The sequence below is a fragment of the Zalophus californianus genome, chromosome 15, assembly GCF_009762305.2.
Source record: "Zalophus californianus isolate mZalCal1 chromosome 15, mZalCal1.pri.v2, whole genome shotgun sequence".
Classification (NCBI taxonomy): Eukaryota; Metazoa; Chordata; class Mammalia; order Carnivora; family Otariidae; genus Zalophus; species Zalophus californianus.
The window spans coordinates 56201649-56215585 of NC_045609.1; the positions used below are offsets into that span (position 1 = coordinate 56201649).

At 48.7% G+C, this 13937-nt stretch overlaps 1 protein-coding gene across 5 annotated transcripts in view; it reads right to left on the minus strand.

The window, feature by feature from the left end:
- Positions 1-13937, minus strand: part of BLNK (B cell linker) — a 73977-nt gene that overhangs the window by 24542 nt on the left and 35498 nt on the right. For all 5 annotated transcript variants that reach the window (XM_027596709.2, XM_027596706.2, XM_027596710.2 and 2 more), the window contains 4 exons: positions 12089-12129; positions 7673-7829; positions 5346-5512; positions 458-539 (listed from right to left, as the gene is read on the minus strand). In XM_027596709.2, the coding sequence (XP_027452510.2) occupies positions 458-539; positions 5346-5512; positions 7673-7829; positions 12089-12129 (447 nt within the window). The remainder of the gene's footprint in view (positions 1-457; positions 540-5345; positions 5513-7672; positions 7830-12088; positions 12130-13937) is intronic.

Genomic DNA, 13937 nt, shown 5'->3' on the forward strand with positions numbered 1-13937 from the left:
GGCTTTACCAACAGAGGGTCTCCCTTCACCTGAGAGAGCACTACATTTAAAGAGTCAGGACACAGAGCGGCTTTCGCTCTCTCCTGTCTTCCGTCCTCTGTGGACATTGTTCCAATGCAATAGTTTTGAGGCCAACATGTTGGCCTATGGCTTTGTGAGGATTAAGTTTTATGAGAAATCCATCCTAAGTGAGGACAGTTCAATAAGAACCTAGATGCTTTCCGAACTTGTGATGGGAGTATTAAAGCACGGGAGGGGCTGGAGGAAGAAGGGCGTGAAAGGTGTGACTGAGATGGGTCTCCACGGATGCTCTGCCCCCCCACCCCTCGCCAGGGAGGCAGATGGGAGAAGGGGGGGCCCGGACTTTGTGTGCCCCCTGCTGCTTGCTACCCAATAGTCTCCTGCGCCCCTCCCTCAACTGCTAGAATTTCAGATGCTCAAAACTACAAACTCTTGCCTTTTTCAGCTGGGAATGAACTGTCTTCTGTGGGGTGAATGTAGTTCTCATCTTCATCGTCCACAGGGACCACGTAATCAACCTGAAAGAAATACAGACGTGAATGAGAAGAAAGCTGTCCATGCCGGGCTTACTGTCCGGGAAGGAGTGGTTGTTGTTGCCGTTGTTTTTTAAAGATTTTATTTATTTATTAGACAGAGAGAGAGCGCACAAGCAGGGAGAGCGCACAAGAGGGAGAAGCAGCCTCCCCGCTGAGCAGGGAGCCCAATGCGGGGCTCGATCCCAGGGCCCTTGGATCATGACCTGAGCTGAAGGCAGACGCTTAACGACTGAGCCACCCAGGCGCCCCACAAGGAGTGGTTTTTAAAATACTTCTATTGAGATCGAATTAAGACACCATTAAATTCCCCTATGTAAAGTGTATAACTTCGTGGGTTTGGTATACTCCCAGAGTGTGCAAGCATCACCGCAATCTAAGTGTAGAACATTTTCATCACCCCCAAAAAGGAGCCCAGTACCTGTGAGTCACTTCTCATCTACCCCTTCCCCGACCTGGTCAACCACTAATCTACTCTCCGTCTCTAGGATTTGCCTATTCTGGGCATTGCATAGAAATAGAATCACATAGTATGTGGTGACTTCTTTCCTCCAGCATAATATTTTCAAGTTCAACCATGGAGCAGGTCGGTACTTCATTCACTTGTATGGCCAAATAATATTCCAGGTTTATGAATGTACCACATTTTGTTGGTCTGTTCATCAGCTGGCGGACATTTGGGTTGTTCTCTCTTTGGGGCTTTTATGAATAATGGTGCCAGGGACATTCAGGTACATGTTTTTGTGTAGATGTACATTTCTCTTGGGAATATACCTCGTGGTGGAATTGCTGGGTCACACGGGAGCTTCTGTTTAAGTTTGAGGAACGGCCAAACTGCTGTTCCCAAGTGCCTGGCCCCTCTTCCATTCCCACCAGCAGCGTAGGAGGGCTCCAATTTCTCCACGTCCTCACTGACACTTGCTATGGTCTGTCTTTTTGAATGTCACTATCCTGAGATGGGAAGTGGTGTCTAACTATGGTTTTGGTTTGCATTTCCTGATGGTTGATGATGTTGAGCATCTTTCTGTGTGCTTCTTGGCTCTTTTTATATCTTCTTTAGATAAAAGTCTATTTGACTCCTTTGCCTATTTTTACTTGGGTTGTCTTTTTTATCATTAGGTTGGAAGAGTTCTTTAAATGCTCTAGATAGAAGCCTCTTATCAGATATAGTTTGCAAATTTTTTTCTCCCATTCTGTAGGTTGTCTTCTTAAATCCTTGGTGGTGTCACTTGCAGCACAAAAGTTTGACATTGTGAAGCCCATTTTAACTCTTTTTTCTGTTGATGCTTGGTGCCCTATCCAAGACACACAAGGTCATAGAGATTTATACCTTTGTTCTCTTCTAAGAATGTTATAGTTTTAGCTCTTACATTTAGGTCTAGGATCTATTTTTGGCTAGTTTTTGTCTTTGGTGGGAGAGGGGTCCTCATGTTTTTGCATGTGGTTATACAGTTATCCTGGCACAATTGGTCTAAAAACCATTCTCTCCCCACTGAATGGTCTTGGTAACTTTGTCAATAATCAATTGACCATAAATTGGGGGAGGAAGTGATTTTATATTGCTAGGAAACAAAGGAGATAATCAGATCCCAAATGTGGTTTTTGCAACCCATCTTGGTGGGTAGCCCTGATGGATTCTAGAGAAACAAAAACCATTTATTGAGCACTTATTGGCAAGTGCTCATCTGAGTACTCTCCATGTGTTATTTCACTCCATCCTTATGACAATCCAGTAAGGTAGGTGCTGCTCTCAGCTCCATATCAAGATGAAGAAACTTGAAGAACCCGAGGCACAGAGAAGCGGAGTAGCTTGCTCATGTCCTCACAGTTAAAAAGTAGTAGAGTCTGGGATTCAAGAATCATTTCAAGGATCCATACTCTTAGCCACTACATTCTAGGACCTTCCTGCCTTCCCCGTCTCTTTCTATTTTATTTCTACTCTCTCTTCACTTAATTGCTATTTCTCATCTCTTTCTTCACCTCCAAACCTGGCCTCTGTGACCTTGGATACGTTTTTCAACCCCTTTGCACCTCATCTGTGCCATTTCCTTATCTGTAAAATGGGGACGATAGTACCCATCTCATAGGGTTCTTGGGAGGGCTTACTGGGATAAATACAAAGTCCTCAGAACACCATTTGATTCCTAGCACTCATCAAGTGCCTGCCACTCTTGTCACTGTAGCACAGATGCTCCTTCCTCCCAGGTTTTGCTCCCTCCCCAACTATAGCTAGTCTATACCCCTATACTTTTCCTGGAACCTGTACAGCAGAGCTAAATATTTTTAGTTATTTATGCTTGTGCTTGACTTCTTCTTTTCCTATCTAATGGTTCAGCCAGATCTTAATGTTGGCCTATTTTTTTCTTTTTTAACCTCTTTCTTTATCTTGACTGTCCATCTGCCCATTCCAGAATGCAGCCTCCTCCATACTTCTCCTTTTCCTACTGGTTCAGACTTGCCTGAGCCACCTCCACAAGGCTGCTATTAGCAAAACTCTGCCTCTCCCCACGGGGGTCCACTCTCAGCTATTCACAGAAATGGAGAGCCTTATATAACGCACCATATTCATTTGTATTCTGGGTCTGAATTTGTATCTTCATATAGATTTGCCAAATGCTGAGAGAATTCACAGTGAGCTCCTAACAGCCAGTCTCCGTATCCTGTCTCCTGCTCAGCTTCTTCCTGCCAGCCCCTTCTCACCCCAAAAGGTCAGCATCGCCTCTCAGACAGACAGACAGACAGACGACTGGCCAACCATCCTTTCTCTGTCAGCGGACTTTCTGACTTAAACTAGCGCTACAGTAGAGGTCATAAACAGAAAAGCTTACAGAGGCAGGCAAGGAACAGCCATGGGGATGAGTGCAGAAGAAGGCTGTGTGCACACCTCATAGGAGTGGTGGGGCCTATGACCAGCTCAGACAAGGGTCAGGGACTCACAGCTGAGCTGGAGGGTTGCCGTGAGGCTTGGCTGCTCTGAGGCTGTGACTGGTCCTGGGTTGCCAGGCTTCCTGTTTTCAAGAGAAACTACAAAATGGGTTTTGTAAAGACTCTAGAATATGCTAGAAAGGAACATATGACACATGGAATCCTTCCATGTGCGAAGCACTGTATTTAGTGCTGTATATGTGTTCTCTTACTAAATCCTTAAAAATAACCTGAAGAGATTAAAAACTGAGGCTCAGAGAGGTTATCTGGCTTGCCCAAAGTCACACAGCTAGTAAGGGTCAAAGCAGGACTTTGGGCCTAAATGCTGCTTCTATCTTATTAAAAAGTTTCTCTTTTCCATCTCCTGCTGGGCTACAAATTACATTAAGGTGGAAATGTAGGTCGTTTTACAACATGTTTGTACGCTTTAGGTTTTATCACCTTTGGCATTTAGAAACAGTTATTTCTGGGGTGCCTGGGTGGTTCAGTGGGTTAAGAATCTGCCTTCAGCTTAGGTCATGATCTCGGGGTCCTGGGATAGAGCCCCACGTCAGGCTCCCTGCTCAGCGGAGAGTCTGCTTCTCCCTCTCCCTCTGCCCCTCCCTCTCCCTCTGCCCCTCCCTCCCCTGCTCGTGCTCTCTCTCCCTCACACAGATAAACAAAATCTTAAAAAAAAAAACAAAAAACACAAGTTATTTCTTCAAAAGCTGCTGTAAGATTATGTCCAGGGATGGTTAAGAGTTGCCTTTATTGTTATTTTGCTTCTTTTTTTTTTTATTTTAATTTGGACAGGTTTTATTTTTTTATTTTTAAAGATTTTATTTATTCATGAGAGACAGAGGAGAGAGAGAGAGAGAGAGAGAAGCAGAGGGAGAAGCAGGCTCCCAGGGAGCAGGGAGCCCGATGCGGGACTCGATCCCAGGACCCCAGGATCATGACCTGAGCCAAAGGCAGACGCTTAACCATCTGAGCCACCCAGGCGCTCTATTGTTATTTTGCTTCTAAGACTGTTATACTTGTAAGGTTGTTCTAATGGCTAAGTTTGAGGGCTTGCCTTTGTCCTTATTTAAAATACAAGTACCTTTGAGAGGTATTAGGTATTAGGCCTTATCAGTCATTCCTACAACAGTCTGAATGAGTTTATCAGCACCTTTTCAAACAGGAGCTATTCCATAGGGAATAAGACTCATAAAACCTGGGTGCTGACAGACGGGAGATGCTGAGATAAACCCAGAGTAGAGCCCTGGACAGTCTGTCAAGGTGGGTCAAGGCTGGATAGCAGGGGCTGAGGGAAAAGGGAGTGAGAAGCAAGAGGTGCCAAAGGGAAGTGAGGTGCCGCCTCCTCCACAGGCTGTGCAGAGGCCTCCCTACCACCAGGGGTCTCCATATGTGTCCCACCGCACACTTCTGCGTCTCACAGGAGAAATGGGGAGAAGTGGAGAGAAAAGGTGGAGGAAAGAAAGCAAGGCAGATGGAGCAGATAAGCAAAGCAGTATACGGATAGGGAAATCTCTTACGGAGGAAGGAGAAGTTTCACAGGAAACCAAGAAGAGAGGTCTGTAGGCTAGTAAGAGGGGCCACAGATCCAGTGCTGGTATTACCCATGCGCTCTGGAAATGAAAATGCTGAAAAGAAGGCCACATATACCATTTTTTGAGAGAAAAACCTCCCTTTGGTTTACCAGTGGGGAGTTAGAGGGGTGGGTGGTTAGTGCTGGCTGGGAGAGAGGGGCACGGAGGAGGACGCCAGACCATCCCGGCCCCCACCCCCCTCTCCCCTCCCCCTTTCTCCTTCCCTCCTTCCCCCTCCTCCGTGCATCCTGCTTTCCACTTGAACTGGGAAGCCTTTGGGACAGATTTACGTTACCTCATCCTCCAGTTCTTTGGGTTTGGGTGGGACTTGAGGTTTCTGAAGAGAAGTCAGGGTCGGCAGAGTGGAGGTCAGCCTGGCTTTTGCTTTTGCCGAAGGCCAGTCAGGCTTACTGGGAAGTGTCTTGCTGAAGGGCGGAGACTGCCTCTGGCTTGACCGATTGTCTTGAAAGGAACAACAAAGTGTAAGATGAAAGGGGCTCTGGATCATTCCCTGAGCCGAAGTATCCCAAATGATTAATCCGGGCATAAAGTGTAAAATGACATTTGGGCAAAAAATCAACTGCCCATTGACTTACATTATAAAAACCAAAAGAATGTCATCAAAAACATCCTCCCAGGGGAGTGATGGAGATCCAGGGACTCTGGAGAGCAAGGCAGATGGAGCAGACAAGCAAAGAAGTGTATAAGGATAGGGAAATCAGCCCAGCACTCTGCCGAACAGAGTGGATGGATGGCCTTGGCAGCAGCGAGGCCTAAAAGGGGTGTGCTCCTCGAAGGTTCACTTTGCGCTATGAACACTTAAGGGCAGTGATTCTCAATCCTGCTTTCACATAAGAACCCCCTGGGGAAATTTTTTTTTAATTTTAAAATTTTTCTTTTAAAGATTTTATTTATTTATTTGACAGAGAGAGACACAGCGAGAGAGGGAACACAAGCAGGGGGAGTGGGAGAGGGAGAGGCAGGCTTCCCGCGGAGCAGGGAGCCCGATGTGGGGCTCGATCCCAGGACCCTGAGATCATGACCTGAGCCGAAGGCAGACGCTTAATGACTGACCCACCCAGGCGCCCCAACCCCCTGAGGAACTTCAAGAAAATGCCAAGGCCCAGGCCCCACCCTAGACATACTAGCTTGAACTTGTGGGGACTGTCCCGGCATAACAGGTTTCCCAAAAGTTTCCCAGGTTATTCTAAGGTGTCTTCAGAGTTGCAGCTACTGATCTGAGTGAACCTACATGTTCTTCCCCTCGACGATTTCCCTCAAAATCATGGAGAGCCCGTGGGTTACCCCTTGTTGGCGACTGTGTCCTCAGCATGTGTCAGGGAATGAGTGCAGGCTCCAAAGTCAAATGGCCCTGAGTTGGGTCCCCTGCTCTGCCTCTCATTGGCTGCACTTGTTATTCATGATTCAACCTCTCCAGGACTCACATTCCTCATTTTTATTTATTTTTTATTTTTTTATTTTTTTAAGATTTTATTTATTTATTTGACAGAGAGACAGCGAGAGAGGGAACACAAGTAGGGGGAGTGGGAGGGAGAAGCGGGCTTCCCGCCGAGCAGGGAGCCCCTTGCTGGGCTTGATCCCAGGACCCTGAGATCATGAGCTGAGCCGAAAGCAGACGCTTAACGACTGAGACACCCAGGTGCCCCTCTTCCATAAGATTCTTGAGAGGGTGAAGTAGGCCACGACTGAAAAGCACTACACTGTTAACTACAAAAACTCTGGGAGTATGTCTGTCTTGCTTGCTGCTGAATGCTCAGGGCTCAGAGTAGCTCTGGCACATAGTAGGTGCCCAATAGGTTAATTGTGGCATGAAGCAAGGGGCTATGCCCAGCGCCCTGTGAGGAGGCAGGTAACGGCAATGACAATGGACACGGAGCCCTTTACACGCAGGGACACTGTACAAATGTTAGCATCACCGTGATCATCACCAACACGCTCCCCCCACCCCACCTCTGCTGAACTTAGTTACCTGGAACACAGCCTTATTTTCGGGAGACATTAAAAACCACATCGGGCCTGGAGGCTACATCTGAGCTGTGCCCATTTAACATACAGCTAATTCCAGACTTAGAGCAGACAAAGGCTCCTCACCCTCATCCTCACCAACACAGTCCCCACCAAGGGGTAACCCATGGGCTCCCCAAGCTGAAAATCCACAGTCTAGACTCAGAGTGTGACCTGCCTGCGAGGGGGTGGGCAAGAAGGAGGGAGGGGCATTAGCAGATACAGGGAGGGTTGAAGATCATCCTTGTTCTGTACAGACATCTCAAGAGAAATTCCAGAGCCTTGTGTGCAGGAAGACCAAAAAGAAGCAGGGACTATCCTCGGGGTTGATTTCTCATGGGACTATCTGGAGTTGGGGTGGGAGCCACCATCAGGGTTTGCTCCTTTTATCTGTTTTCAGCATTGGCAATTTAGGAAGAGTACCTTTCCCCCTCGAATGGGCAAGTTTTCCATTTGGGGCCCCATGGCTTCTGCGTGACCAGATGACCCGTGGGGAGGTGGTGAGAGTGGGAGGTGCCCACCATCCTGCCAGCCCGGCTTGTCCCCCTTCCCCTGCCTAGCAGGCTGAGCACCCAGGGTCCCGGGGGGCTGCCTCACCTATATACTCGCCCCTGGCGAAGGGCAGGGCTGGGTGAACTGTTCTTGTCTCCTGCTCCACAGGTGGCGGCTCATAACTGTCGTCCCCGGGCTCCTCGGCAGGTAGCACGTACATCTCTGAGTCCGAGTGCTCGTCTGGGTGTTCGTAGTCGCTGTCCTGCAAGTGCAGACCCCAGGCTCAGTGCCCCATCTGGGCTCGGTCATCAGAACAGCTCAGGCTTTAGGAGGCGGGAGCTGCTCCCCCAGCATAGGCACCAGAGAGCGAGGCTTGGAAGGGGTGGCTAAGCAAGGCTGGGCGGCCATGAGAGGCAAAGCTGGGGTTGAGGCCAGGCCTTTCTGCCTCCAGAATTTATCACCTGAACCACTATCCTGGGGGAGCATGTGGGCCATTTAACAGGAAGGGTGGCTGAAACTCTGCGTGTCTGCAAAGAAGAGCAGTTGGAGATAAAATACATTTTTTTTTTAGAAGGCAGAAAAAGGACCCAATACAATAGAATAACCAATAGGTGTCATTTATCATGGATGCTGAGGGTTATGGGAAAAGATTAATAAGGAGAGGGTGAGGGGATGTACAGAATATAAATTTTATCTAAGTCTCTAGTGAAATTATCGAATACTGAATATTCAATGTATATTGAAAATACATTGGCACAGTAACAGTTCAAAAGGATGTAAACACAGTCTCCTTCCCGGGGGGCACCATTCCTGGCTTCTCATGCATTTTGTTCAGAGATCACTTAGCTGTACTCCACATGTGCATATATTCACGTGCAGGAAATATTTGATCCAGACTTAAGAGGTCCTCTGCCCACACTGCCTGACACACTGCATGATCCGTACGGGACTTGCCAATGAGTGCGCGGTGCACCCGCCTTTCGGCGGGCCTCCTTCCCCTGCAGTCCCGCACCGCCATGGGGGTGGTGAGGCGTGAGCCCAGTGTTGGCTTCGCTGCTGTCTCCTCAGGGACCATAGCAGGGCCAGCACAGGACGGGAGTGCGGTGTGTTTGCAGGAATGATGCGGGAGGGGGTGAGGGCTGCTCCCTTGCTCAGTCTGTGGGGGATGAGGGAGAGGGGAGGAGTGGGGTGTATAGCAGGAGACAGACAGAGACAGGCAGCTGAAAAGAGAGCTTTCCCGGGGTGGCGGAGGAGCCCTGGGAGAGAAGAAAAGGAGGTCCTTGTCCTTGTCCTAAACCCAAAGAGTCAGGAAGGAACAAGGAGCGGCGAGGTGAGGAAAGCCTTGTAGGGGGATTTCCCCACACTCCCATTTCGATAACAGCAGGTAGGGAGGCTCAGCAATCCTTCCTGCCTGTGAACACGGAATTTGGCTGAACAGAATAATGGCAATGATAATTATTATCACAACTGACATTTCTATGCCCTGCCTCCCTCATGTGTCCCATACCACAATGCTATGAGAGTTTTTTTAGCCCTCAGAGAAACTGAGGCACGAGGAGTTGAGTAATTTGAGTCTGTGATCTGTGTTCTGGAGAAGCCAGAGCTGTTGTTCTCCAACAGCCGGCCTGGGAGGTGGGGTGGGAGCCAAAGGACAGTGGGGGGCGAGAGCAGGCTTGGCAAGTTTCCTACCGCTCAGCCTGAGGCTGTTGGGACCCTCCTCATCCTGGCCAAGGAGAGGACCTGATCCCTGTTGTTGGGCATCCCAGGGAGACATCAGTGACCTTTAATAACCATCTGGAAAGTGAAAGAAGCCATAGGCACTCAGACGCAAGTGCCCGGGCCGGAGCACGCAGGGGGCTTCCTAGACCTGATCACCTGGAGGCTAGGGAGCAGTGTGCATCCTGGGGAGGACACGGGGGTCCTCACTGCCCCTTGGGCAGAGCAGCCTGACTGAGAGGACCAGGCCGGCCGAGGAGGCAGAGAAGGTAGAGGAAGAGCGACTCCCTGTCATCTGCTCTTGGCAGCCCGATGCTGACACTGGGCTGCCTACCGGACTGTAACCCCCATGAGGCCTGGGCTGAGACAGTGTGCCCAGGCCCCGGCCTGGAATGAATGAATGAGCTGAGCTGCTGCCCTGAGCTCTGAAGGGACTGAGGAGGAGGAAAGGGGTGCTCAGAAGTGCTGAGCTACCCCTTCATTTGGAAGATCTTTTCTGCGGGACGTGTACTATGAGCCCCTCCTATTTCCAGCGCAGTGAAATGATCGAGTGTCTTTTAATTAGAAAGGAGTCTATTCAAACTTCTGAAGGAACAGTTTAAAAAAAACCTCCCCTCAAATTATTCTATATTCTGGCAAAAAAATTTCTTTCATTCATTCATTTAATCCTTGAGCAAGCACAGTATGTTGGACAGTGGGATGGAAACTTTGAAGAAGGGAATGTGTGATCAGGCAAAAAATCTTCTCAAATTGTCCATTCATTCAGTCAATATTTATTGAGCACCTAGTATGTACCTGCCATCGTGCTTGACTCTGAGCATAGAACTTCTATTTTAGCAGGGGAAACCAACAGTAACCAAATAGTAAATAACAGATAATAAGTAGATAATCAACCATAAAATAGTTATCACTCATGATAGATGCACTTGAGGAAATATTCAGGGTCCTGAGACAGAGAGCAATGGGAGGAGGGATTCTACCTCCGGTGCAAAAAAGGCTTTCCCGAGAAGGAGAGAGTGAAGCCAAAGCCTGAAGGACAAGAAGGAGCAGAGCAAGTGAGGAAGGATGGGGACGCTCTTTGGTTTCTCCTCTCTTCCCTTCTTCCTTCTCCTGCCCAAGGTCCATGAGTCTGAAATCACTGAGCAGGCATGACCTTGACCTGTTGTTGTAGGACTGAGGGCAGACCTGCGCACCTGGGCCGTGGTAGACAAGGCCCTGGCAAGGAGTTGCAAGGAAGGCTGGACAGGTCCGCAGGGGCCGGATCTCATCTGGCCTGAAGGCCACAGCCTGGATTTCCTTCTGTGTACAATGGGAATCCAAGAAGCTCAAAATAATTGTGAATGAAGGTTTACTCAATCCTTATTACAGCTGGAACCTTAACTTTGGTTGTTTGGCTTTGGCACACAAGCCATCCCCTCCTCTCCAGGCTAATTTTATTTGTGTTTTCTAAGTCCCCACCATGTGCTCTTTTTATTCAGCCAGCGAGCTCAATTTTCGTGGCCTCCCTGTGGATGCAGACCAGCTCTCAACTTTGTTTCAGCTGTGCCTGGTCGCGGGCAGCCAGCAGGGGGCGCCGCTGCAGTGTTTCTGAGGGATCCGCTGCGGCCAGGCCCTGGGAGGAACTCCACACCCGAGCGACCTGCACAGAGGCCTTCTCATCCCCTCTTTCTACAAATCTTTTCTCTGCAGTCAAGAAGGGAGGTACTTCTGGCTCATAATACTCTGAATAAACTCCAGGTGGTGTACCCAGTGTGGAGCTGGGCTCCGGCTCAGGGGACGGGAGTCCTGGGCTCTCGTTCGACTGGGCCACTGAGTAACTGAGTGGCCATGGGCAACTCCTTTTCATTCTCTTAGCCGTGGTTTCCTTATCTGTAAAATGGCCTTCTTGGATCCTGTCCAGATAAAACACACATAGAACGGAGCAGGCTAACATTCTGGATGAATTTGATATAAATGAGGAATAATTGTTGTGTACAAAGTTTTTAGGATGTCTTGTCCCTACAAGACTTCACCCAAGAGAGAAGTGTCCACGGGGGCTCTGTGGGCTGCAGAGCCACCTTGAAGGGGGTGACGGTCGACTCTGACACATCACCCTCCATGTCCTCATGGCTGGGTCCCTCGCTCACTCTGTGGTCCCCAGCATCTGCTACGGTCCTCTTGGTCACAGCAAGCACCGTGGAGTTTAAAAGCCTGGTTTTGAGATCTGAGGGCTTGGGTTTGAATTTTGAAACTGCAAGTCACTTAAACTCTCCATGCCTTGGTTTCTTTACCAGTAAAATGAGCAGGGCTGATACTCAAAATGTTTGACAACTAGCGTGGCTCAGGTGCTGACCTAAGAGTGGCCCAGAGGCCCCCTGATGTGCCAGGCATTCACTCTTTGGGGTTGGTTTGTTTAGGGCTCCTAGATAAGGCCCAGGCAGTGATGGGGCACTGGGGAATTCAGGGCAAGAGGCCTTTGTCAACTGATACGGAAGTATTTAAAAACATTTCACATTTGTTTGGGCTGTGCTGGTGAATACTCTGAACAACAGCACTGAAGATGGGGATAGGAATGCCTACACAGAGGTGCAGTGGGGTGATGTGGATGAAGCACTTAGCCTGGTACATACTGGGCCCAGGTCAAGTCAGCCACTGTGGGGTTCTTGCTGCCTTGTCTGTCTGTAGGTGGCCCCTCCAGCCCAGCCATCTCCCCGCTGTGATGTGCAGCTGACCAGCAGCACGTCCTTCAGAAACAAGCCCTTGCAAAGGCCTCCCGTAGACCCTGGTGGAAACAACACCCTGCTGGTCCCAGGAGCAAATACTTACGAAGTCTTCGGACCACTGCTCCTCTTCGTCAGCAGGGTTCTCTGCAATGGCAAGTGGGAAGCAGAAGGCACAAGCTTAAATCTCAGCCGGCCAGCCCCACCCTGTCCACCACTATCCCGTGCCTGCCTTCCTTGCTCTTGGGCTCCCCGGTCCTGTTTACCTGGCCTTGAACAGTTATTACACTTATCTCGTGTCCATCCACTTTCAGCTCCTCTTTTTTAAAAAAATCCATTCTCAAAGCATAAAGGGAAGTCCCACTGAGGCAGAGCCATGGTACATCTGAACCATGTCTGTCTTTGGTAAGGAGCATTTTTAGGACTTTAGAATAACCCAGGAGGCACCTGCAATTCATACCATGTTGCTTCTCAGGATTTCTGTGAATCAACATGTGGATGGTGTAGTAGGAAGAGCACTGGACTAGGAGTCACACAGACCAAAATTCCTATGCAGGCTCTGCTCCTAACAAGTCGGAGATTGGGCAGGACAGCTAACATCTCTGGGCCTCAGTCTCAAGATCTGTAAGATAACAGATCACGTCTGGGATTATCTGTGGCTCTAACTTTGACTTTCTTGTTGAAAAGCATTTACCTGGTGCTTTACTACATGCCAGGCAATATTTTCAGAGTTTTGCCCTCATGCAGCTTCTCTCAAAAACCTTATGAGGAAGCTGAGGCCTAGTGAAAATAAGTCATTTGCCCAACGTCAGATAGCAAATAATAGAGCCAGGAGTTGAACCCTGCAGGCTGGCTTCCAAGGGTATGCTCTGGACTCCAATTCCATGCTACCTCATTGCCTTTGAATGCCAGGGTGTAGGCACTGTTCTTGGCTCCGCAGGCAGGATAAAAATGGATATAACAGGTCTCAAGGAGCTTAGGATCTTGAAGAATAAAATAGATCTGAATTATGGACAGCCAAGGAGAATATCTGACCCTCTTTTCTCCAAAACACATTTAGAGTATGAGAAGCTTAGCGTCCATCACATAAACTGACATTAGAGGTTAAATACAATTCGCTCAGCTAGGGAGGAGATCAACCAGGCACAGGTTCACATGGCAGAGTGGTTCCAGCGACTGTACCAGGGAGGCTCTGGCTCTTCTCCCATCCCACTGAGCAGCCAGGGTAAGGAGGCCCAGTGGATGGTCCCCGAATCCTCCGGAGCCTCAGTAGAACCTTTTCTTGCCATTTCTAGCCCTTGCCATGGCAGACCACTGACTCCAGCTCTAGGAGGACTCCAAAGAGGCACAGGGAAAGGAATTACAGAGAAAAAATGGGGGCCTGAAAGAGGGGTTTTAGCTCAGAGTGGCCAGATTTTAAGCTATGGCTGCAACAGCGCCCTCTCTTGGGAAAAACATGATAGGTCACGAAGAAGGAGCTTTATTTTATGAGCCAAATAATGGGCCTAACTTTGACATTCACAGAAGATAATTCTTATTAAGTTATGATCTGGGCTAACTTATATCGCATTAGAGTGTACTGCAGTCACTGGGGTTTGGCAAGAAACTCGAGAAGACTAGGTGAATAAGTCCCCTTCTCAATATACCAATACCTGGCACTGAGGGGGATATGTTTCTAGTACCTTAAGTTTGGGGATAATTGAAGATCAGCACTTAAGGTGGCAAGATGTTTTTGTTTCAACCTTTCAAGTAGAAACCTTTATAAAATGGCTTTATAAAACACACTTCCCTGCCTTGCTGAGCTGTATCTGCTGAGCCTTTCCTCAGGGAGCCGGGGGCCCACTCTCTAGTCAGTCACTGCTGAAAGCACTTGCAGAAGCTGTCTAACTACTTTTCCTGTCCCGTTTTCTTTCCTCTCCAACACACACTGTGGACTGTTTCTAGTGATTTCCTTA